At 36.1% G+C, this 27,037-nt stretch overlaps 1 protein-coding gene across 3 annotated transcripts in view; it reads right to left on the reverse strand.

Moving 5' to 3' along the window:
* The window catches only part of LOC105049253 (uncharacterized), a 47,248-nt gene extending 25,492 nt beyond the window's left edge, over nucleotides 1-21,756 (reverse strand). For 2 of the 3 annotated variants that reach the window (XR_832775.4, XM_010928840.4), the window contains exons 1-13: nucleotides 21,537-21,753; nucleotides 21,110-21,239; nucleotides 20,740-20,811; nucleotides 14,826-14,927; nucleotides 14,566-14,734; nucleotides 14,304-14,402; nucleotides 12,561-12,710; nucleotides 10,362-10,401; nucleotides 7,468-7,525; nucleotides 5,032-5,120; nucleotides 4,560-4,658; nucleotides 4,336-4,451; nucleotides 4,135-4,253 (exon numbers count right to left, since the gene is read on the reverse strand). Coding sequence is in view for 2 of the 3 variants with exons in the window: in XM_010928840.4 (XP_010927142.2) it covers nucleotides 4,135-4,253; nucleotides 4,336-4,451; nucleotides 4,560-4,658; nucleotides 5,032-5,120; nucleotides 7,468-7,525; nucleotides 10,362-10,401; nucleotides 12,561-12,710; nucleotides 14,304-14,402; nucleotides 14,566-14,734; nucleotides 14,826-14,927; nucleotides 20,740-20,811; nucleotides 21,110-21,239; nucleotides 21,537-21,659 (1,366 nt within the window). In the remaining variant the exon portion in view is untranslated. Of the gene's footprint in view, nucleotides 1-4,134; nucleotides 4,254-4,335; nucleotides 4,452-4,559; nucleotides 4,659-5,031; nucleotides 5,121-7,467; nucleotides 7,526-10,361; nucleotides 10,402-12,560; nucleotides 12,711-14,303; nucleotides 14,403-14,565; nucleotides 14,735-14,825; nucleotides 14,928-20,739; nucleotides 20,812-21,109; nucleotides 21,240-21,536 lie in introns of all 3 variants that reach the window. The other variant, XM_073261321.1, reaches the window with a different exon arrangement.
* Between the last annotated feature and the right edge of the window lie 5,281 nt (nucleotides 21,757-27,037).

Below are 27,037 nucleotides of genomic sequence, written 5' to 3' on the forward strand. Positions count from 1 at the left end.
CCGACCAGATAATATCCGTCGATGTGTCCCTGAAAGTGAGTTTCAAAGCATTTTCACATTCTGTCACTCTCTAGCATGTGGGGGACATTTCAGTGGGAAGAAGACTGCAGCAAAAGTGCTGCAAAGCAGGTTCTACTGGCCAACACTGTTCAAAAATGCATACGAGTTTGGCCGTAACTGCCCAAGATGCCAACAGATAGGAAACATATTCAGGAAGGATATAATGCCACTAACCCCAATTTTAATTTTAGAAATTTTTGATGTTTGGAGAATAGATTTCATGGGACCATTCCCAGTTCCTCGTGGATTCGAAAATATTCTAGTGGCTGTAGATTACATCTCTAAATGGGTGGAGGCGATCGCAACCAGGACCAATAATCATCAAGTCGTGATCAAATTTATACAAAGATATATCTTTAATCGTTTTGGCTTCCCACGAGCAATTATTAGTGATGGGGGCACTCACTTCACGAACCGGCACTTTGAAGCACTAATGAAGAAAAATAACATTACACACAAAGTAGCCACCCCATACACCCCCAAACCAGTAGTCAAGTAGAAGTCTCAAATAGGGAGATAAAATATATCTTAGAAAAGACGGTTAAGTCCAATAAAAAAGATTGGGTCCTTCGATTAGATGATACATTATGAGCCTACCGTACTACTTTCAAAACTCCTATTGGCATGTCACCCTATAGATTGATCTTTGAGAAAGCATGCCATTTATCGATTGAATTAGAACATCACACATTTTGGGCCATAAAGAAATTTAACTAAGATATGAAGAGTGTGGATTCTAATAGGAGGCTCCAACTAAACGAACTAGAGCTACAAAATGATGCATACAAAAGCTCATGCATCTATAAGGCTCAAACAAAAGCTTTTCATGATAAGTACATTTTCAGAAAATCATTCGAACCCAATCAAAAAGTATGGATTTTTAACTCACGATTACGCCTCTTCCCCGATAAACTGCGCTCTCGTTGGGATGGACCTTTTACTGTCACCCAAGCATTCTCCCACGCACCAATCGAAATCTAGGATCCCCAAAATGAAAATATATTCAAGGTAAATGGTCAACGCCTAAGGCCATATATAGATGGAATTCAAAACAAAAAACTAATCGATACCATCTACTTGGTGGATCCACAATACGACCAACAATGAGCTGCTTGGGTCTAGCTGAAAACCTTAAACTTAGCGCTTGTTAGGAGGCAACGCAGTATTTTATCTTTCAAATTATCCAATTTTTTTTATTTTGTAGGAATCTAATAAAGACGACTAATCCAATTGGAGAGAGCACATCATCAACATCCAATGAGAATCTGATGGAGTACAAAAAAAACCTGCAAATAACAACAAATCAGGTGGTATCCCTCCTTGGTGAATATTTTTGTTTTTCTTTTCTTCATTGGGGACAATGAAAATTAAGTTGGAGGGGAGAATAACTAACTTTAACTTTAACTGAGTTCTCAAGTATAATTAAAAATAATTAGCTTTATGTACCCAAACTTTGTTTTGATTAAAAAGTTAATTAAGCACTCTAATTAATGATTAACAGTCTAGATAATTTTAGAGATATCGAGGGATAAATTATTAAGAAAACCTAATGAATGGTAGGATTTAGACCAGACCAAATTTTAAGAGTGATTCCAGAACCATCTTCTTATCGATCTCAACGAAAAATCTGCTTCATGGGATTTAGGTGGAAAGATCGAGGTATGTAAAAAGTTTCCCTTAGTGATGACATTAAAAAGGAGAGAGAGATTTTAGCATTGTCTCACTGAGTCACCGGGTCCCTTCGCCTAAGTAAGTGTTGTGGTTTGTGTTAAAAAAATAGGGATGCAAAAAACCGATTACAAGGATTAAAAAAAAAGAGAGAAAAAAAAATAGTAGACAATAAGGGGGGACTAAATTGTAAGAAGATAATAAACCCAGCTCACATCTAATTAGAGGACTTAAAAAATAAAGTGAGGAGTTGGTAAAAGAAGATCTCTAAAAAATTTCTATGGCTAATACTCAACCTCTAACTGGATCAAATTAATAATCCAACGATGTATCTCTTTAATAGTCTGGCTAGGTATTAGCTGCCTTTAGGAATGTCTAACCTAACTTTCAATTCAAGACTAAGTCGGTACTCTGATTTTTCTATTTTACTCGACGACGAGCAAAAGTTCAAATTGAGAGATGTGATCAATACATGAAATAGGATATTAGAAGTATAAAATTTTATGTTATTTAATTTATAATAGTTTGAATTTGATGCTTCGTAATCGTTTTTGCAGGTAATTAGAAGCTTGGATCCTTTAGATCAACTAAACTCTAAATTGACCTAGATTTAAGTGAACCCGCAAGAAGGATTAATTTTAGCATTTTAGCCACTTTAAAAGCAAATAGGACCAAGATCAAATACTCAAGCACACTGAATGGGCAGTGGGGCTGAAAAAAATTAATTTACAGCTTCTTTTGGGTGTTTGAAACAAAAGGTGATGGATGGTCAAATAGTCAAACCGAGGAAGGAAACAAGCTGGGCATTTCATGACTTGGTCAACGGGAGCTTTGAATTTAAAAGGAAAGGGAGTGAAAGTTGAAGTGGGCCACAGCAAAGATGTTTGAATTTAAATGGAACTGGTGAATACATGAACGTGGTGCATGGGGACCAGTGGTGCATTGCCACTTAAGTGTTTTGTAGAATTAAATGCTAAACGTGGATTACGTGGAAGCCTGGTTGAATGAATGGAAGTGAAAGTAGGTGTGTGGGATGCGTGGAATGTATGTAGTGGGGACAGAGCACAGGACTCGCATGGGATTTGCTGGCTGTTGGAGCTCGACACTGAATAGGGAATGAGCGATTGGCTGTCGGAATAGGATGCAGAATGAAATGGAATCGCACAACAAATGCGCGTGAGATTTGTTGGTGGTTGTTTTCACGCAGAGCGGATGGAATAGGCATTGGAGCATGAAGCAGAAGCGGGCTGAACGGCATGGAACGCAGGACAAGTTTGATGCGGAAACAAATGCGTCTAGGACACAGTTTGGAGCTTTATTTAAAGGGAGACTACGGAGACCGAAGATTCTAATTCTTCCACCCGGCCACCATCCATCTCTACGCCTCAACCCTCCACCTAGAAACCATTTCCACTGCCATTTTTCCATCTCTTCTCCTTCTCCTACTCCTCCACGCCTCATCCAGGCTAGCCATCCAGACACCCAAAAGTCTCCATAATTCATCACACGCCACCTCCTTGTCCATCTCCAAACCTCCAAAGCCTTCTTCTCCAAAAAAATCTTTCCTCCGGCTCTTGATCCCTACTCCAAGATGTTGGAAGGAAGTTCTTAGAGCTCCAGAATGAAGGATTCGACGAGAAGCATCCCCATAGACGGCTAGTCGTCGCATCTCGCGAAATCACTGTAATCTTTTTAGACAGTATTTTTATTATGAAATCCTTTGTACTTTTCTCTTAACATGCAATAAAGATTTGTTATCCTTGCTATATCTTTTGAATCTTTATGTTTCTTGCATAAGATTTTAACCTGAAATAGTTTATGACCCTTGGGACCAGTCATGATCTACGGGTACGGTTCATGCTCTTGAGATAGATTATTTTTAGATTAAATTTCTTTTATCGTATCTAAATCAATTTTGACTAACCTATAACTTTAAGAGACGGGCCGTAATCCAACGGATATGGGCCGTACTCTCTAAGATAAGTTATATCTCTATTAATTAGATACTAAATCAAAAGCATATTAAGAAGAATACCAGCTGTCTATCAAAAATAGTGAGATCCTGAGAACTCTTTCCATATTTGAACCTATCCTTAAATTAATTCTCTTTATTTACTTGCTTTCTTATCAATCTAAATAGTCTTTTAATCAGCCTTTATTTTGCTATTTAACCTAAAATTAAATCTCTTGAATGTAACTAACGCGATCCCTGTGGATACGATTTCGACTTACACTATCAACATAGTAATGAGTGAGAATTATTTTTGACTGTCTACGACAGCAATCAGATCGTATAAAGTCAAAAAATAGAACTCGTGATATAACATTCCGGAAAGCAGACCCTCAGGCTTAAAACAACCAGCAGAAATGTGTGATTTTGAAAGACAGGGCAAGTAGCAGCCATACCTGCAACTGCACCAATAGTTTTCCCAACATTTGGTAAACTCAGTTCAGTACGGACACCTTCTCCACCAACGGATGGACCCCAGGAAAATGGTCCTGCAGTCAGATCAATGAATGCCCACCTGAAACAGAAATAATACCGAATAATTAATCACTGAAATTAGATTTGGAGATGTACATGAGGATTTGAGTGAGGTACTGAACCTATCTCTGCCTATCCATGTATCTGTAAGACACTCAGGATGGAGACCCTTTAAATCCCCAGATTTTAGCTCTTTTTCGAAAAGAAGATTTATATGATCCTGTTTCTCATGTAACATCTACAAAAATTCAGGCAAAGAATAAGTCCTTTTATTGAGTGAATTCTCAATTTTGACAATTCTAACAGTTCTATGAAGCTTGGAGTCCCAAATCAAAAGACAAGATACCTGAACAGCTTTGTTATAAACAATCTCAGCATAATCCTTTCCATCATTCACTTTCTCGGCACTGGTCAAGGCATCTAAACACCTCTTCGACCATTCCGTCTGATGAATCCCCAAAAAGAAAAGCAAAAAGAAAGAAAGAAAGAGGGAAAAAAAAAAAGCAATCTCATCACAGCATTTTATGATATGGCGATATACTGGCTACTGATATGATTCAATTCTCTAGAACTTTTAAATAAACAATTGGCCAAATCAACATTTTCTCTCAAGACATTGATCAAGCAGAAAATCATAAGGAAAAAGAATCACTGAAATAAATTTGGAGATAGTAAGCATATAATTTGATGACAACATTTCATTTTCCTGTGAAAATACTGGAATTGCAATACAAGGAGAAAAAATGACTGCTTCACCATACCAATAAGAAATTAAGCTCTCCAACCTAAAAGAAATAATACTACGAATGACAACTTACAGTATCAATATCTTCAGTTGTGGTCCACGCAAAAGTTGATGTAGGTCGATTTACATACAAAGGCCTTGGACTCTTACCCCTATCAATTTCTGAAACACAAAAAAGATGAAACTCGCTACCCTCTAAACATGTCTTATATCAAATGAACAGTTAAAAGGAAACAGCTTGAGCGTTTTGGTTCAAAATTTGAAAAGAAAATGCCTTCAAAGCTAAGATATAGGAAATGCATCTAACAACTGTTTTGCTCTTCCCAGAGCATCTACAACTTGATCCTGAAATGAGAGACAAGCAAAATATCTTCATATTTTTCTATGGACATAGATAAAGATGTATGAAGTGCTTTGGTCCTTTTCCCCAGTGCAATGACCACATCAAAAAGAATAGTGAAGTCATTGCACTAGACAAACAACAAAAATGCCCCCATTCTTTATTCCATACCAATCCAAAACATCAGGGCTTTTGGGTCATTTTTAACAGTAGGGAAATGCTCCGGCACCCTGGAAAATTTTGCCTGATAATTGTCAGCTGAGAGGTAAAACAATAATGCACAAACATTAGTGGTGGAAGCACAGGAATTTTTGCAACAGGTAGTTTGCTGCTGCTGTTGTACAGCTACTGCTGTTAAGATCATCTCTATGAAGATTGAGAATTTGTGTAAGCTGACCTGTATTCCATTTATTCACTTGACCAGTTGAATCAAATTTCAATTAAAAAAATATTACAGTTTGCATCAATTCTTAGGCCCATATCTTCCTGGTCATATTAAGACAACAATATTTGAAGATTCATGCTTTAATATGTCGTAGGATGATGTAAACCATGGGCCAGAATTTACATTGGTTGGGGCTGGGCCCCTGGTTTGGCCCGATCGGAGATTTTGCAGACCCTTGTTGCCCAGGCCCAACCCATTTGCCACCGAGTTGGAACCCTAAATCTTGGTTTAGAGCAATAGATCATCCACATATGCAGGTTTTTTGCTTTAGGTAAAGAAACAGGCTATATCTGAGTCAAACCAACTCACGTGCAAAAGTACCTATGTTATTTAGGTAGACAAAGTAGTGATAGGAGCGTGCATAACTCCTTACCTACCTGGTTGTTAATACACAAACTCTTAAGCACAGTCTAAAATCTTGATTTAGAGAACTTACGGCACTTGCTTTTACAAAAATTTGCCAAAATACCAAACATCTGAGTGTAAAACAATATTTATTAAACCAAATTCCAGGACAAGTTTACATGCAAACAAAAGGCCTCAGATCTGCTAAATAATTACCACTTGGACTGTGGCATAATTTGATAGGCCAAACAAAGATTATCTTTCCATCTGAAACAACCCAACGATGTGGGTCCAAGTTACCTAACATAAACAAATTCTGCCACAAACACCATTTGCAGGAATTTCCTACTAGGTTGTAGAGGATTTTGAACTGCAAACAAAAAGCGCCTAAATGAACAATCATAAGTGAAAATCTTTATGGGACATGTAATTAGGGGGTAGTAATTGGTTGGGTTGGGTTAGGGTTAGGTCAAGTTATGTTCGAGTCAATAAACTCTCAATCCATACCTGACCCATTTATAATCATACTGGAAAATGTAAATCCATACCCAAACCATTTATTTTACATTAACCCATACCCACCCACCAACCCAGTTAAGTTTTCACTCATCATTCATACATATAACTGAAAAACAAAACAAGATATTGCATGCAAAGATCACAAATAACCAAAAAAAAAAAGCTTCAAATATATCATCATAATCACAATAAATTTAGGAGATTAGGATATATGTCAATCACAAACTAATAAGGATGAGCAAAAATGCAATCCCCTATCACAAAATCCCATGAGGCACCCTGCCCATCACTCTCTATAACCCAGTTTTATTCTTCATTTTCAGTGAATTGAAACACACGGAAAAATAATTAGAGTACTATCAACTCCATTGGATTTGGGAGCCAGTTGTTTCCCACCAGATCATCCTATGTGACCCATCGAGTCTGGAGACTAAACAAACCCACCCATTTATATACGGGTTGATTTCCAGATGACCTAGAACCAACTCAAGTTGAGAAAGAACCACCAAACCCATTATTCTGGGCAGTTTCTTGAAGGTCAGATTTTGCCACCCACCTACATGCGATGCAGATATTCTGGTCTTTTGGAGTTAATTTTTTCAATCTTGAGAAAGTCTTAAGAGCTTGAATTCACATTTCTGAGGTTTGGGGTATATTGGCTTCAGGTCTGTCACACATCCCAGGATTTTCAGTTGATGATGTCATTTTCATTGTAATCTTCCAAAAGCTTGCAAGCTTCTTGGGGTTCCTTGGGAATAGGCAGGAGTTCTCAGTTCAAATTCCAGTGCAAAGGTACATAACAAGATAAACAACTTCATATGATTTTTCCATCAAGAACAATATAAGAGAAATGTACTTACCAAGAGAACTGCCAGTGACACTTTCTGATTGGAGAATTTTGGCTTGCAGGGTTTTATTCTGATAAACAAATCAAGAATCAAGAACTGAATATAAGAAGCAAAACAACATAAAACTAATACTTTTTCTATTATGGCTAATAAACATGCATTATTTGGGCAAATTATTTTATTGCAAAATGCTTGAGTCAATCTGTTCAAAATACAAATCATGTGTCTAAATTTTTCATTGTCAAGTCTATGTAAGAGAAAATAATAGCTCAAAAATGAGAGCACATCATCAAGACTAGCAAAAAAAAATATAAGAGAATAGTAAATAATACATTGGATACTTTTAGAACCACACGCTTAAAAATTCAATTAAAATGATTATACTAGAAAAAAAAAAAAGGTTAAGCAAAGATAATGTGTTTTTTTTTTTTTTGGGGGTACAAAAAGATAATGTGTTTTATTAAGAAAAAGTGGAACACAAATGGTATAATAGAATTTTGCAAATAAGCTCCAAAAAAGGCCCTTGAGATTAGACCCTCAACCATACACCAAAATTTTTTGTCAATAGCCATATACTTGTACCTAGCTAAAATATTTTTCAGCAGCTTCTTATTTAACAACACCATCCAGCACACATATTTTTAAGCAGCTTATTTAGCAAGACCATCTGGTACCATATTTTCCTCGCCTCTACGACGGACAGCCTCTCCAGCATCCACAGTATAATATGGACCAGCATTTCCTAATCAACTTAGCATCAACAACAATTCAAAGTCTCTTTAGACTTGTATAAGTAACATAATCCCAGCTTATAGAGAAATGATCGGTGGTAGCTTGTTTCCCCTTGATAACCAGAGACATATTCCCAAACCACCCCCCAAAACCCTGGATTTTCAAATTAATTATTATTTGATTTAATAAACCCATGTATCAATTGAAACCACCAAGCTATACCAGTTTCCAGTTCACTTTCCCCACACTCGCCACTTCCTCCCACTTACAGCTAAATAATGTCACCAAAAAGGCCTCTCTTAACTCCTGGTGCTACCAAAACCGAGACTCTAATTTCATGAAAGAGCATCTTCCAGGGTTTGGTGACCACCAAAATTCACAAGAACAAAGTACATTGCATAACATGTATGGAAATTAAAGTTCAAAAATTAGTGGACTTAAAATACTCACAAGTAAAACAAGTCTAGATAGAGTCATGCAGCTTTTCTAACCAATTCCTTTCTTCCAGGTTTAAAAATTCATGTCAGCTCCCAGCGAGTATGTGGAGTTTCAATTTCAACACTTTTAGAAGTTTAGCTCCAAGTTACGGAGTTCTAATAAAAAAGTCAAAAAAAAACAAAGATGTTTAAAAATAGAAGAAAATAAAAGAAGCCAAAAAAAAAAGGCAACCACACAACGATTTTGAGCATTTTGTGATAAATAAATTCTTCTCATGTGTACTTGTGAGACAGTTTTAGGTTGAAGTTGGTACGTAAATAAAATTCATAAATATCAAATATATGAACATCCATGTACATATTTACTTTCTGGAGATCAGTTGTCCGAAAAATTAATAAATTTATCAGTTATGAAATTTCTTAGTGCCTAGTGAGGTTCAAATATTTTGATCACTTCTGACATAAATATATTGAATTTGGGCTTTTCTTTCTCATTATTGTGATGATAAGTGATAATTTAATTAAACACATGTAGATCCAGAATGGTATCTTTAGCTTATATGAAAATATATGAGTTCCTATTTAGAATGTACAAATTTAGTTGATCATACTAGTCTTCACACAAATACTCTAGTAAGGGCCTATTTGAAATCCTCAACCCATCAGCATTAATGCTTATCATCTATAACTGAAGAAAAAGAAAGACCATCAAAAATTTCCTCGTACTCAAATATGTAAAGAAATGATCCCCACAGGGCAGAAAAGAAAATAATAAAGTTCACAAAAGGAAAGAAAAGGCATTTATGGCTGGTTTCCATCAGTTTCAGCTGAAATTGGACAGAGATTAACCAAAATACAAAAGTGGGAGTTAATTTTGATTTGGCCTTGGGCAAAACTTAGAACCTTCGTTTCTCCCTCTCCCCTCTCTCCTTCGCTCCTTCATGTTCATCCCTTCTTTCTCACTCTTAGTTCTTTAAAGGACCAGAGATTCCACAAAAGAACAGCAAAGCTATGTAGTGGGAACTAGCAAGTATTCAAGCTTATATTCTCATGTGCCATCAATTGGCAAGCTTACCACTCCTTGTATCTCTACGTTGCTCCCAGTTATGAGAACTTAATTTAGCTCCTAGAGGAGCATCATTATTTGCTAGCTAAAAAGCAGGGATATGGCAACTCAAACCTATGCTATTTCATTCTTGAAGCTTTCAAACTTTTTGGCACATGGAGACTCGTGATTCCAAGAAACAGTGAGGTCAGCTCAGGAATTATAACAGTTCAAACCATATGATAAATATTGTTAAAAAATGAAGGAAAAAAAGATCGATGGTCATTTAGCAAATTGTTGCAGCTAACTACTAGCCTGATGGCTGAGAGCAGGATAGGATATCATTAAACTTGATCGACTACTTTGATGTATGTGTTCTACTTTCATATAAGGCTACTGTTCCACTCATATGGCAGACATTATGATGAAGACAGAACGACAGTCATCAACATAAAAGAGGTACACAATAATTTTCACAGATAGTGCAGTATCTACGTGAGCGAAAAAATCAGATTTTATGTATACATTAAAAAAAACATGGTGAATCTATTGAGCAAAAATTGTCAACACTTATATCCTAGAAATATGACATTCACATGTTCTGCATATCTCAAAAGGAATCTGCAAGTCTATTCATCAGGAACTATCAACACTCATAGCCTATGTAAGATGCAAAAAATACAATGTGGTACCTCCTTGAGAAAGCTGATCTCTGACTCAGACAAGCCTCTCCTACAAAAAGGCAAAAGGACTCTTCAGGTTTCATAAAGTTTGATACTGCATTATTGCAGATAGTCAGAAAAAGAATAAGCTACCAAAGCAGAAAATAACAAAAGAAAATATAGTGGTTAAAAAAACCTTGCCCAATAAGATTTTAAGATCCTGAGAGGAGATATAGATTAATGCATACAAAAACAATATATAGATCAGGAAAAAAAAAAGTCAGATATATCCTCTTGCCCAAGGTTAGCAACAACAGTTTCGGTACCTGAACCAAGCACAATTTGGTACAGTTTGGTATGGGCATGTTCATGGTACCGACACTTAATATCCCCCAATACTATGTATCAGTTCACTACTGGTATGCCTGGTACAAGGTGGTATGTTCCAGTTTGGCTGACCATCCTCTTACCTATGTCAATACCTCAGGTATCAAGATCCTAAGAATTTATCAGAAGGTATTAAATAAAAAGAAATGTAGAGAATGATCTATATTTCCTGCCTGAGATAACTAATGCTAGTCTCCATTTGCTTCAATCCTTCCTCATATTTCTGGCTGGTCTCCTGTATCTTAATTGCTTGGATAAATATAAATTTATGCTGCACATGCTACTAAGTTACTTCTCCTTACACTCAGCACCACAGATGACAACCACCACAGGGCAGAGAAAAAAATTACCTCTACAAGGATCTTTTCAAGAAGAATCCTATTCTTCAGAACCAAATTCCAGAACAAGCAAGAAATTCAAGAAGATTCACTCCAAACCATGGTTTGCCGAATCATGTCAAACTGGCCAACTCGGGCCATCCCAAACCAGACTGGTCAGGGATCGGCATGATTCGTGCTATTAACACGAGGAGGTCGATTCAGCTACTAAACCGCCCATGGCCTGCTTGTATTCTTTTCCTCCCATGCACCCCCTCCCCCGCCTGTGCTCCGATAGGTCCCTTCCTCCCACCTCTCTCTCTCTCTCTCTCTCTCTCTCTCTCTCTCTCTCGGGTTAGAATTAGGGTTTTCCTTTCGTTCCTCTCCCCTCAACCCCACCCTCTTCCCCCTCTTTTGCTCTTCAGTGCTGCCATTGTTCCCCACGTCAAAGCTCAAAGTAACTCTCAAGATTAGTCCTTTTCTTCCTCCACCTTTCTTTCTTTCTTTAGCCACCCCCCCCCCTTCTCTCTCTCTCTCTCGCACGCGCCCTCCCCCAACCCCCCCTCCCTTTCTCCCACTCCCCCTCCCTCTCTAGCTCTCCCTATGTTGGTACCGACCCTCCAGCCGTTATGCCCTTCAGTACTGGTTCCATGAACCTTACTCCAAACAATTCTCGACATAACAGAAATAAGAAAATAATATGCATAACGGAATCAAGAAGCCATTGTACCTAAAAATTAAATATTCTCAAATTGCTCTAATAGTTTTTTTTTTTCATTTTAATCAGTTTGGTTTGCAACAAGACAACATGAAAGCATGAGCAAGTGCAATATTGCAGTTTGCAGCATTTCTTGAAAACAAAAAAGAAACTCTAGAATATTCTGCCCAACTACTACTTTAAAAGGCCCACAACCACAAGAATGTCCGCCTAATTGTTGTAGACCTTGAATAAAAACAACATAAAAAGACCAAAATATCCTAAGCAAACTTTTCTTCATTGACTCACATGAAATTAGAAGCATTAAGGTACCCTTGGTGAAGCCATTAGATTCTACATGGAACTTTAACTACATGGAACATCTTAACAATTTCATCCGAGTGCTCGCTTGATTAGAGAATAGGAAGACCATGTTAAGTGCAAAAGCACTTTCAATTTCAGATAATGAATGCAATGAACATCAATGTGTGGGTCAGAAACAACATAAGATTTGATGTAACTTTATAACATAGGAATAAGCAATTCCCAATCATAACATTCAGAGAAATCAATGGAAGAGAAGGTGCACTAGTTAGATGACTCATGAATTCTGCAAGGAGTCAAGCTTTTTATGCTTGAACTACAGACAGGAAACTCCTGTCTTCGCCAAAAGTTCAGAAGATATTTGATTCTCAAGTCTTGTTGTAGGCTGTGCTACAACTAATGACTACAAGTTTATCCCTTACTGCAGAGGGATGACTGTTTCAATAGAACCTACCTGCATCATATAATAAACAAATAAATAGAAAAACCCTTACAAACACTCACCGATAACCATAGTGAACCCGTCTATCATTATGCTTTGGATTGAGAACAAAAATATTGTATGCATCCTCAATCTGAAGATACTCGATGAGAGTTGCAAAAAGATACTCCATCCTATCAATGTCAACTTGCCAAAGAACTTCTTCATCCTCCCTGGGGAAAAAAGAAAGAAAAAGAAAAAGGATAAATGGCAAACTAGGTGCAACCATAAACCAGCAAATCATGATCTACAACATGAATTCTGTGAAACAAAGAAAGTTTAACAGAGCTCCAAAGTTGCACTAAAAGAACTGAAGAGTGTTGCACATAGGCATCAAGCATACAGAATGCAACAAGAGGATAAAAATGATGTGTATACGCAGCGAATTATGACATCGACATCAGTACTTCATACATCGATTCAGTACTTCATATATCAACATCAGAACTTCATATACCGATATCAGAACTTCAAATGTATGCAAACCTCAAATATCAATGATTGACCATGACAACAGCAAAAACTCAAGACTTGAACTGACTAAAAATTTGAGATCCACCAATGCCATTGCGTCCAGAGGATCAACCTTCAGCCTAAATATGGTGTCACATGAATCTGCCAAGCAATGTTGTTTGGCACTGACTTGTAAACCATAGATGGGTTATATGGGATTAGATCACGGATCAAATTGCAAATCCTAATTAAAAGTGATTAAAAAATTGAAAATATAAAAGAAACGTGAAACTTAAGAAAAATGAGTCAATTATAAAGTAGATTAATAAAGAATAAAAATCCATAGTTCATACTTATATGAAGTCTAGTTTCCACAAATCATAAGCCCATATAAAGCATGTCTACTGTAGCAATATCATGCCAAATTATTCATTATAACTCTATATTACCTGTCAAATCAATTATCCTTTTAGATGGAATATTCAGGAAAGAAAAGATTTAACAAATGGTTGTAAACTTTCCTCTTGCTTTTAACTCATGAATTCCAAAATCTCTCTTTAGTTCTTAGAAGTCAAAAAGATCTAACAAGCTTTCTAATTTACATGCTGAAGTCTTGTTGGTGAAACAAGTAACTCTATAAAAATAAATAATAAAACAAACAGACTTCCATGTGATTTAATATGTACATGACATGATCAAGTCTTATCTCAAGATATAAGGGATTGTGTGATCCATAATACAGCTGTAAGTCTTATGATCCTAATAGATCCTGATCCAAGGACAATACACAGATAGTTTAGCATCATTTTGATCGGAATTCTGATATCCAAATCATTGATATAAGATTTTAAAAATAATGGCACCAAAGTATTAACAGCACGTAGAGTCATCATTAAGATGCAACAGCGAAGTTATAATATCTAAAACACTTCTTGTAGGAAGTCAGGATACTCTTGTTTTCTAATCACCTCAGGTTATTTGTGCTAATGCCTAGCATATGCAGTGCACATGATCAAGTCAAGAAGAATTTGATTGATGAATGTGATCACATCATGAATAGTACCAGATTAGGTCTATATTTAAGTGATATATGGATGGTAACACCACTCCCCTCCTCTGGCACTTGCGTGAGCATATGAAGTTACTGTCACTTGGTCCAAATTATTTGCCCCATATTATTCAATTATTGCCACATGGCATCAACAAGTTCTATAGCAAATACGAATGCATGTTCAGACTTGGTCAAAGTACTAGACAGATGAAATTCAGAAATGCAGGCTATCCGTGTTCGAATTTATAATTACATATATTACCTGGAATCTGAAATATCTTCTTTACGCGATAGAGCTTTTATGGCATAATTGAAAACAGAAGTAACTTTTTCTCCCATATGTATAGCATGCACAGAAAAGCTGCACTCACGATGGAACACCATAATAAAGTTAAAAAAGAGCAACTAGTTGCCTGATAACTGACCAAGAGGAAAAAAAAAAGCAATGAAAATTCTTGACATCAAATAACTGAATAATCCATGGTATTGTGCAACTAAAGAGTGAGAGGTCAAGGAATAATCACTTGTAGTTTACGTGACTGATGAGAGGAAGATGATGATGTTGAACTTTCTCGATGCTAATCTTGTAAAAAGGTGTAAGAACCTCCCCAATTGGAGGCACTCGTGTATGTTCAAAAATGTGGTCAATCTTGGTGAACCACCGTTCAAGTTCCTCAGGTCCCAGCTTAAACTCTAAGAGCAGTCATCATATACATCAAAATTGGAAAAAAAAAAATATCCATTTGATATCAGTACATATATAGATAGACAAAAAGACACATACCATGGTTCCCTTTTCCTTCAAATCCTATGAAGATGAAATTCACTGGGATAGGGAGGTATATAGAATCAACCTCTGAAAGCTTCAAATAATTTGCAATATTACCTAGAGATATTACCAGAGAAAATAAAACATAAGCACAGATCATGAAACTTTGGTTCTGAACCAAAATGGCGATATTAGTTTTCTCTAAATGCAATCTCCATATATATAAGACTATTACAATGCAACTTTGTCTATGAAATATAACCAGTCCAACATAAAGCAGTTTCTATGGATGTTTGCAGTATAACAAAGCCAAATCAGAGTGTAAGCTATAGTCACTGATCATATTTATCTACCACCTAGCATGCATAACAAGTCCTCGAAAGCAATGAACGAGTTTATCCACCTCTCTGGTGTAAGGCATGCATGCTTGCCACTTTTTAGCACATGGTCCTTTCTTTTTCTTTGATCAAGTGACGGGATCCGAGGTCAGCCTACACTAGAAAAGGTGATCAATGCTGAAGATAAGACAGAATATCTCATCTTACAATTGTCAATAGATTGATAAGAAAGTTATCACCTAATTCAGGGGTAACTGATATCTCTCAAGCTCGATGAGCAAGTAGAGTATAAACAAAATTGCTTAGTTTAATCCAGTTTTAAAACCATACCTGTTTGGGCATGGATATAAAACACATAATTGATGCAAATTTAGCTAGAGATATAAATCAGTGTGTAAGTTCTGGTCTGCATACAGAGTACAATATACAAATATCAACATATGGTGATGGTGGATACAGATTTGAACATACAAGGCAGCTTGGTATCCACAATCATTAAGTTTCAAGCACCAGTTAGAATATCTAGCCTCAGGTTTATAGGTAAACATTACATCATATTGATGTGGAACCAGATCCACATAAACATCATAACTAGCTACCATATTCCCTCACCTTTCCCTCTTATCCTCGGTTCTCTCCATTCAGCTGTTTTCATGCTTCCTTGAAGTCAGATTCCTCAATCGAAAAAATAAAACTGAAGTTCCTAAGCAATTTTGATCCACGATAGTCTAACTGAACCAACTTACAATAAATTTTGAATTAACGAACATGCTGTTAGATGTATGTCCTAAAAGTCAATTGTTGGCTGACACATTGTTCATTCTATGACACAAATTTGTATTTACACTATTGATTTAATCAATAAAAGATAATTTTTTTTTTCATTCAAGTATTATGTGTCCTTGAATCGTCCTTGGAATTGATGTTACGATACATATTCTCAACTATTGAGAATTAGAGGCATGTATGATCAATTCCTAAATTGCTCCCGGTCATAAGATAGTCATGGAAACGGTGACCCATTCAGATAGATCGGTGCACGGTTCACTTCCTTCGAGATAGATGAGTCTCTAATCTATAGTGTAGAGACATTGAGCAGCAAGTGCGGATGGTTGTTAGAGAACAACTAGTACTGAACGTGACCATACGAAAGATCATATGGATTTCTATTCAATCGTCGGTGATCATCTCGATGCTGTAATTGTGTGACTGATCCTTTGACCTGCAGCATCACAGTTGCTCACAATAAGACAGCTGTAGTTTGACTACACATAAATATTGACTCAATTATAATTTTTGTAGTGGATGTTGGCTTCAATTGGTTGAGTTGTGAGAGCAACATGTACATCTAGATAGAATCTATCGATCTTGATAGAAAAGAGTAGTCCTATGAAATTTAAAAAACTGAGTCCACAAGTCTATGGCCATAGCAGTGTGATTGATGGAAAGAAGTTTTCATTTGAAATCACTATTGGACTGAAACTGATCGAATCTATCATATGACTGATGATGAGGTTTGACGATTTATTCATAACCTGCCATTTAGTCGGAACTCACGATAGCGGGACTGTATTATATATTAACTACACCTAGAGGTTCTATTTCGATTCTGCTGGGTTACCATTATATATTGCTAGATGTCACTGATGGATTGTGAGAGCTCAATAGGATCATTCTGGATCAATAATCCTTATCGAATTAGAATGAAACTGTTCCGACCTATTGAAAGAGATTTTAGTAATACCTATGATAGAGATCGTGGTATGTCTCACTACCAGACAGAATTGAACCTATGGGGTCACACATTAAAGAAAAAAGACTTGAATTGATTAAAATTGGACTTATGAAGTATCAATTTATATGGATTTACAAAAATTCTATTAGATTCATATTAATCTTGCTAGCACTTGGGTGAACCCAATTCTCTTGTGATTGGTTTGCTATAATGATAAGCTTTAACCAATTCTTACACTTGATTTGAACCTAATTGAATTTGATTCAATGGCCTCCAATAGTTGAATGCTTAATTTATGGCTTGGATTAAATCAAGAAAGAATTTTTTGATTTTATTCATCTTGATTTGATCAAGAACACTTAAACTGAATTTATGAAATCATATGGGCTGATTTGAGAGCATTTAATTGGGTCCCATATGATGGGACGCCTAGCATTGGGTGTGGGAGTGGGTTAAGGATGGGTGGCACCCCTTTTAATTGGTCCAAGAGATTTTAAATTAGGACTTCTAATATGATTAGGAGGAGGAATCCTAATTTGATTAGAACACCCTTATGTTGTCTATTTAAAAGACTCTAGCCCTCCTCTCTTTATATCACATATTCTCTCATCCAAAGATTACCGTACCGGATTGAACCGTCCGGTACGGGACATGTCGAACCGTCCCTACGAAGAACCGAGACAGTTCCGGCATGCAAAACGGCACATGCCGGTGCCGGAGAAGAAAAAGAGAAAAAGAGAGAGAAATAGAGAGAGAGGGAGGGAGGAAGAAAAAGAGGGAGAAAAATCCGCCGGAGGGGCCGTCGAAGGGCAGCCGTGGCCGTCGGGCGACGGAAAGAGCTCCCGCGGCTCCATGCGGGGAACAGAGGCGATCCGTCCCTGTTTCTCGGAGCTTTTTTTTAAAAAAACCTTTTCAAAATGAAGTCAGTATGGGTTTTGCCGACTTCACTTTGAAAAGGCTTTTTTAAAAAAAAGCTCGGAGAAACAGGGGCGGATCGCCCCTGTTCCCCACGCGGAGCCGCGGGAGCCCTTTCCGCCGTCCGACGGTCACGGCTGCCCTCCGGCGAATTCTCCTCCCTCTTTTTCTTCCTCCCTCCCTCTCTCTCTCTATTTCTCTCTCTTTCTCTCTTTTTCTTCCCCGATTCATCCGTGTTTTCCTTCGTCGGTTCGCCTCGGTTCGGAACGGAACAGAGGCATACCGTACCGTACCGCCGACCGATCCGACCATCGGTACCGATTCCGCCAACCTTGCTCTCATCCTTGCCGCCACCCTTACTGTGCCCAACGCCTCCCATCCTCTTCCTCTCTCTAGCCCACGCCCTCTCTCTCTAGGCATCCTCTCTTGAATCTAGGAGAGAGGTGGGCAGCATCCTCTTCCTTGGTGTCAAGGGTTAGCGCCAAGACTTTTGATTTCTTTTTCTTCCTCTCAAGTTTGTTAGGAGTTTGTTACAACCGCTTCTTGATAGTAGTTCTTCTTAATTAGTTGAGAGATCAAGAAAGATTCTTGACTTCTTCAAGAATCAAAAAAGAAAGATCAAAAAGAATTCAAAGTTTGATCTCTATTCAGGCTTGGTTCAAGCCTATTCAGGCTTTGAGCTCAAGTAAATTGTATTAAGAGGAGCCTATCCAGATCGGCCCCGTGGATATCCATAGAAGCAGGACACTTGTGCTGCTGATTCAGAACCTGCTCAACCCCAGATCCAGGGATTGAATTGGATTCAGCCCCTATTACAGGTTTAAAACAAAGAAAAAGCAATTCAGGTATGTGAATTGATCACAGATTTTTCTTTATTCATGCTAAAATCAGTTTATGTTAATTTCAGCATATGAACTAGATCCATAAGTGCTTTCATATGATGAATGCAAGCTTAGATTTAAATTGTTTTAATCTGATGTTTCACTGTGTTTTGAATTTAGAAAAATTTTTGAAATCCACATGCACTAGCACCTATAGAAAATCCAACACATGCTGAAATGGCATGTGGATCAAATTTGACAATCATCATCATCTACAACACTTTGCATATTCGGTGTATTAACCATCACTAAGAAATTGGCTTAATTTAGTTAACAGCTCATATGTTATGGAACATGGAAGGCATTTTCACTGTAATTTATACTTCATTGCATCTCAAAACTAAATAGTTTTCACCATTATTTTGCTGTCAATCTTCGACCATCTTCCACCAAATACAAATTTGCCCTTTCAATCGAACTTCATACTTCTCACACCACTCATTATGACATTTAACCTAATCACTCATTGACAAAAATCAAGGGAGCATTTGAATCTCATTTATTTTTACAAAACTCCAGACTTCTTACATCACTCATGTGATATTTGATGTAATCACTCAATGATAATGACCAACTTATAGACTAAGATTTGTCATACCAATCAATACCATACGTACCAGTATCAAACCAGTACTAATCCCGCACCATACTGACAGTTAGTACACCTCGGTATCTCGTACCATACCATTTACCAACAATGCGATAGGATGGTACCAACATAGGGTCTGGCACTAAGACGGCGAACCTAGGCCATCTCATGAGTGCAATGGCCCCCACTAAAAAATGAAAAGTAAATGTTCCTTCTATAGATTCAAAAAATAACTATCAAAATTTTATGTATAGCAATAATATATTCCTTTTCAAGATAATTACTAATAGTTATACTTGCCAAAACATAAAATGATTCATGTTTTAGTGTATAGAAATCGTATGGAATTTTTTGGTCTCCTTTTACTCGTAATGTTCGTTCATAAATGAATGAGTCCTTCCTATTCCCATAATTCATACATTTTAGTGATTAAAGATCACATATGCAGTGTTTTCTAAAATTTTCTTTTTGACTCATCAATGAATCCACTACCACCGCATGGTAATTTTGTTTCATGCAATGAATTAATTGGTATTTTTCTTTTTTATGCGAATCAAACTTAACTGAGTTTTTATTTTGAATCATAGAATGTTGATTGATTCTATTTCATCATTTTATGGTACTAATTGAAAGCATTTTGTCCACAACCTATAGGCTATCATTGTACCTATACACCATATCAAACATTTCCTCACCTCTTTTACCACTATGGTTATAATTGTGATCTCCAATGCTTGATTATAAGATTCATGTGAAAGAATGACTTACATTCACTTGGTGCATCATAGATTTCCATAACTGCCTTCCAAGCACTACAACAACTGTTTCAGCATTTGGAGTACTTCAATGATTAATACTTTGAACAAAAGCAGAGAATTTCCACCAAAATGGAATTTGTTCTCAGATTCCAAGAAATATCTAGTTATTCTACTTATGTTTTATAATTAGGAAGTTTGTGCTATGCTTGACTGTTAAAAAAGGGTCATTCTAAAGTTTATCCTGGGAATAGTTTCCACATGTAATGTCATTGAAACAAATTATGAGGTGCTGTCTGTGGTAAATGTGAAGAGATAAAGAGATGAAAGGGAATTGAGACCAAATGTGGTGTAGTGGAAGGTGCAGAAGAAAGGAAGTCATACGATCTTCAGGAATCAACCAAAGAATGAGACTCCATTTCTGAGAAGAACATGGGTGGAGTATACTGGTGGTAGCTTTGAAGTGGGAGTGAGGTGGGGTTGCTTCTGGAACCCCATTAAGCTGATAAATTTTAGTTATAAGCAGGCCTTCCTGTATGCTACTTGTTGCTTATCAGCTACACAGCCTGGATACTCGTACTTTGATCCTTATATATTCTTAATGGCATTCAAAAGCAGAGAAAAACAAAATTGAATCTTTGCAAATTGGCATGGATACAACATCATTCAATACTTTAGAACAAGTAAAGCCCTGATGCACTACAGGAAGTAATTACCTGCCTTTGTGTAGTTGAACACTGCCATTTTCCCGGAGTCAGAAGATATCGAACTTTCCAAATCATCAAAATCTGAAAATGTTATAGCATGTCATCCAGCAGAAACAACATGATTAACTGTTCAACTAAAAGAGGCAAGATACAACTTCAGGAGTGTAATCTTGCGATTTCTCAGAAAAAAAGAAAAAAGAAAAAAAAAGAAAAAGAAAATTTGATTTCACATTATGTTAGAGTTTTGTGGGGACCAGTGTTTTTCGAGGCTAAGACAAAAGCATATGCAGATCTAAAGCATGCCTTCTCTGTTTATCAAAAAAAGGATCTTCTCTTGTTTTGTTCTTTGATGAAAGGGAGGAGATGTACGGCATCTTACCACCACGAATCACATCTTCGCTCCAGAATTTACTCTTCCCTTTAAGGTTGAACAACGAAAAGACTGACGATTTCCCACTTTTGCGAATCCCCAATGGAGCCGCATCCACCTCCGCCGCGATTGTTAGGAACTGAATAACATCAATGAGGACAAACAATCTAACACTTCGCATAACAAGCGCGTATATATGGATTAGTAGCCGATTACAACGAAATCTCAAATTACCGGGGCGATTACCCCTGACGGAACCTAATCCTCGTCGTTCTTGACCAGGAGGAAAAAAGAAAGAAAGAAACAACACGAGCAAAAACTCCAATTCTGTTTCTTTTCCCCCGGAGCAGATGGGATAGCACAGAAAGATTTCAGAAGAAAGGCTGTAGGCGGTAGAGAAGATCGCAGTGGGGTAGGGTAGAGACAGAACGCTTACCAGGAGGAGGATCAAGAAGCCGCCGATCGCGAGAGGAGTGGATTTGGGAGAGGAGGAGGAGGAGAGGGCGCGACCGAGAGAGCTCCTGTAGGTTATGGAGGAGGGATTCATCGCAAGAGACATCGCCGGCGGAGAGAGATTTTAGAAACCCGGGGTACGAGGAGACGGTAGCGGATGACTTGCTGTGGAGTCGGGGTTTTGGTAATAAGAAAGGACTTCGGGCCGCTGCCCACTTCTGCGGTAATAACCGAACAAACACCACTGGGATGGTAATCGGACCAATCGGAACGTCAGCGGATCGGATCAATATAAATTAGATCGAAGAATCATCGATTCAAATTCAATTTATTTATTAAATAAATTATAAATTTTAATCTGAATCTAATTTATTTATTAAATAAATAATTTATTTTATTTTATTTAATTTATTTATTAAATAAATTAAATTAGATTAAACGAATTAAACAGATTGAACAGATTAAACAGGTTAAACAGATCGGATTAAATGGATCAGAAACTGGTTAAACAGATTTTAAACAGATTAAACGGATCTTAAATGGATTAAACAGATCAAACATGTCAGGTTAAATAGGTCAGAAATAGATTAAATAGATTAAATAGATTATTTAACTCAACTCGATCTGAATATTAAACAGGTTAAACGAGTTAAACGGATCAAATATCTAAAATCCAAATCCGATCCAATTATTAAACGGGTTAAATGGATTGATCTACTTATGACCCAAATCCGTTTAGCCTAAATCCAAATCTATTTATAGCAGGTCGAATATGGGTCGGATTGACGAATCAGATCAAATTTTGCCAACCCTATTACACCACAGTAAATCATATGAGGTGGGATTATTTTTATGCCATATTTTCATTTTCTTTTGCCTTAAAGAATAAATCCAAAAATTACATAACAATAAATTTTTTTTATTAATAAAATCCATTCACCTTATCAATTCAAAAAAAAAAAAAAATCATGCGTGAAGGAAGAATATTTACGGAGAGAGACCGTCCACATACTTTCTTCTTCCTTATTTCTGATCTCTAAGTCTTTTTCTCCTCTTATAAATATAAAAACATCGATCCTTTTACTAATAATTACATCCAATACATACCTACAAATAAATTAATATATAGTTTTCTGAATATAGTATTCACTAATACATAGTATATGGCCAACTAATATATATCTCGCAAAATATTCATATGAAATCCCAATACACAGCTATAGATAAATTGATACATGATTCCTAAAAATATGATGCTCGCCAATATATAATACATAACCAAATGATATACACTTGATCACTTACTGATATATACTATAAGCTTTTTTGATATACACATGGCTACGACAATATATACCCACAGATAAATTGATACATAGTTTTTGAAATATGATGCATGAATATATAGTATATAGTCAATTGATACATAGCTAAAAAAATATTTATCCAATATCTCAATATACATCTCTAGATAAATCGATATATAATTTTTAGAATATGACGCTCATTAGTACACAATATATGAGCAAATGATACATACTTGATGGTTTATTGATGCGTACTCTAAGCTTTTTTGATACACATCTAGTAGCGATCCAATATATAACTATAAATAGATTGATACATAATTTTTTGAATATGATGTTCACTAGTTCACATTATATGGCCGATGGATATATGTAGAAAAATATTTATCCGACGTTCCAATACATACCTCTAGATAAATCGATATATAATTTCTAAAATATGATAGCCGTCAATATATTGCCAAACGATACACAGTTGATGGTTTATTAATACATATTATAAATTTTTTTAATATATACCTATCAATGACTTAATACATGGCCTACAAGTAAATCAGTACATAGTTTTCTGTGTTTATCGATACATAGTATATGGCCAATTGATATACACTTATCAAAATATTCATTCGATATCTCAATATATATCTCTAGACAAATTAAGACCTAATTTTCAGAATATGATGGTCACCAAAAATAGTACATGACAAAACGATATACAGGAGATGGCTTACTAATACATATTGTAAGCTTTTTTAATATATATAAGCTTGTAGGCATGTATTCACTAATTTGTTATTAAAAAATATATCGAGCTTTCATATTTGAGGATTACAACCTGTAATACCCAAGCCCAAACAATCTGAGTCTGATTCAACAACAAAAAAAGAAATAGCCCAAAAATAAATTTAGCATAAATTTTAAAGCAAGAAAAAAAAGAATATGATGAAGAAGACTCCCGATGAGAGTATTCTTCCACTTGATCTTATCAGAAAGAAAGTCGATTCTGAAGGAGATTTGGCCTCTCCTCCTCTCTATTTAGGGACTTTGACCTTCCCCCACCATCCCATGCCAGAAAATTCAAAACTTGTCAAAGATCATTGGGGATTTTCTCTTCTCTTTTTCTTCCCGGAAGTTCATCTTTATACTCATCAGAATCTAAGCTCAATCACCATTAGAAAACTAAGTAAGAGACAGGCAAAATTTGATCCACCCTCTCCTCCCTCTTCCACAATCATTAGAGTCTTGATTCTAATCGACAATTGTTGGATTTTTTTTGGAATAAGCCGAACCATGCTTTCCCCTTTTTCTTTCCATTGCTTTCCTTTGATTTTTCGATGCTTTTCATCGCTATTGATCACTGGGAAGAGAACCATCGGCTACCCCACCATGGCCCCGACCACTGTCGACCACAAACCCCATCGAGTCCCCTATTTCGGGCAAAGAGGAGAAAAGTGAAGTTAAAGAAAGAGGGGAAAAAGAAAAGAAAAAAGAAAGAAACAAAAAAAAAGAGAAGGAAGAGAAACTCTCTTTTCCCTCTCCCCTCTCTCTTCCCTAATTTTTCTCTCCTCTCTCTCTTCAGTTTCTCTCCTTGACATACACTCTCTCTAGAAAGTTTTACTCTCCCTCTCTATTTTTCTTTCTCTATGATGTTGGATTTAATAAAGTGATCTCAACAATTTGATTGAACCTAGTGAAGTAGGGCCTTAATCCATGGTCACCAAGTTGGTAGCGTGCCGACCCTATCTTGACCTTTGTTGAACTATTGGAATTTGGACCCTTTGATTTCTACTGACTTGGACTAACCATGATCAAATAAATCTTAATCAGACTGATCGGATGACGTTGTTAGATGCCGGACAACGTCATCCAAACAGTTTTATTCTATCTTATTAATTTCTTTCCCTTTTGGCATTCTCTCTATACTTGATTTATGAATCCAGTGAAAGGTTTAAGCCCTGTTTCTTTGAATTTAAATTGATCTAATAGAGAGACTTTGAATCATAATATTTATGGATAGCTCGGCATCATCTAAGCTTTTGTTAAGCATCATGAAATATAGTTTTTATTGGTCTTCATCAGATCTATATCTTAAGTGATCTTGATTAAATAAAATTATTTGATTGAACTAACTTCTAATCATTTGGTGACAGACTGATCTCTGTCTTGACTCATGTCGAATACTATTGATTTGATTGTCCTTGATCTCTATCAAACTATTATATCTTAGTATGATCATTGATCAAATGAAGTTAGATGATGCAGACCATTAGATATGACTACTTATAAATCAAGTCATTCTTAATTATCTATATTCTTTTTAATTAGTGAACTCAATTCTATATAAATGTATAGTCTTCTTGATGAAAAGATGTTCAATAGTAGGATACTGCGATGTGAGTATAAATTGAAGATTAAAAAAAAAAAATTATGAAATTATATGAATTTATTAGAGTACGTGTGAGGTAAATAATGAATTATCTTTTCGAGATATTTCATAATTTATTTTAAAAATAAATAATTATTCTTTAATTTATATATGATTTTGAAATTATATTTGAATAGAGAGTGTTTGCAAATGCTGAGATTTTTTGAAAATTTATGATGTATTGATTTATTACGAAACATGCATATGCTGACTGCAATTATGACATATATATTACTTTACCAAAGTATTTTTATATGCATTAGATTTGAGCTCTCAATCTATATTCCTCTATATCTTACCAGTGGGGGTTATACATTGGTTCTTTGGATATTGCCAATGGATGCCGTATATTGATTCTTTGGATCCTACTAATGGAGATTATGTATTGATACTCTAATTACTATTGAGCTTTGGACCTGCCACAGAGTGCAAATATAGTCATGGTCAAAGGCGGTTAAGTTATATGTGATTTGTTGCAAATTGGATTTATGATTGTGTATGTATTTGAATATTTGGAAAGATTTGATTTGCATCATTTTGCATAAAATATATCCATATATTTATTCATAGCATTTGATTTTGAATATTATATCTTATGATAATATCTGAAATATCTAGTTAAGATATTTATTATTTATTGAATTATCGAGCTCATTATCTCTCTTTCTCTTTTAAATTCAGATATTTAATTATGGAATTGGTTGTTGCTTAGGGGTAATATTAGAAGCAAGATTTGATGGTATCAATATAGTTGGATTGAATATATTGTTATTAATTTTTTGAAGTTTTAGTGGAGATTGATTTAATGTAAGACTTTTGAATTTGGTTATCACTTGGATTAATTAATTACTTAAATTTTGACTTTGAGTTATTTAGACTAATTTCATCACGATGTATGGATATCATGTTTGGAATGCCTTGTATACTTGTAAAAAATATTTTTCATGAGCAGGATGATTGCCATGATTCTTGACTCGTGATCTTGAGTCAAGAGCAACCCTCTTATGTTCCATTAAAAAATTAATACATATGCGCTTCCTAATGTAGCTCTCTCACAATCTCTTGACCATGATTTCATGCAGTCGGAACATGACGAACTTTATATGCTATGTTGCATATCATATTCAGTTATTCAGGAATGATTGCAACTTTAAAAACACTGCAAAAATATCAAGTTGATCTAGTTAAAAGCTTCTTTCTATCGAGGTCAATGCCTTCAAAAGCTCATTGATGGCGGAAAAAAAAATCTGTGACTCATCATCATACATCCTCCTAAATAATTTTCTTTTTTTGGGAGCCATCATTCACTTGATTCTTCAAAATTAACCTTGCTGGAAATGTGACGGATAGGAGAGCCGTTGATATGTCATTAGAAGCCATAAATGCTCTCTCCATACGGCAGGTAGCATTTGGATATTTGATATAACCATTTCCATGGTTAAGTTGTGCTGCATATGGGAAGGGTTGATTTATACCACTAGGACCCTCAGAGCATCCCACATTGCATAAGCCCACCCATTGCCACACACACTCAACATGGCATAAGCCCACCCATTGCCACACACACACACACACTCTCAGAGATTCGATCAAGGTTTCATGATCCACACCTCAAGCGCAGGACTTGATGCATATCTCTTGAGTTTGATTGATGGGGACAAAAAGAGCATCCAGCCAGGAAAATTGGAGCGGCACTGGTGTATCGCTACTTATAATGGGTATCAACTTAAATCTTGGGACAGCAAACACCGG

This window comes from Elaeis guineensis, chromosome 7, assembly GCF_000442705.2.
Source record: "Elaeis guineensis isolate ETL-2024a chromosome 7, EG11, whole genome shotgun sequence".
NCBI lineage: Eukaryota > Viridiplantae > Streptophyta > Magnoliopsida > Arecales > Arecaceae > Elaeis > Elaeis guineensis.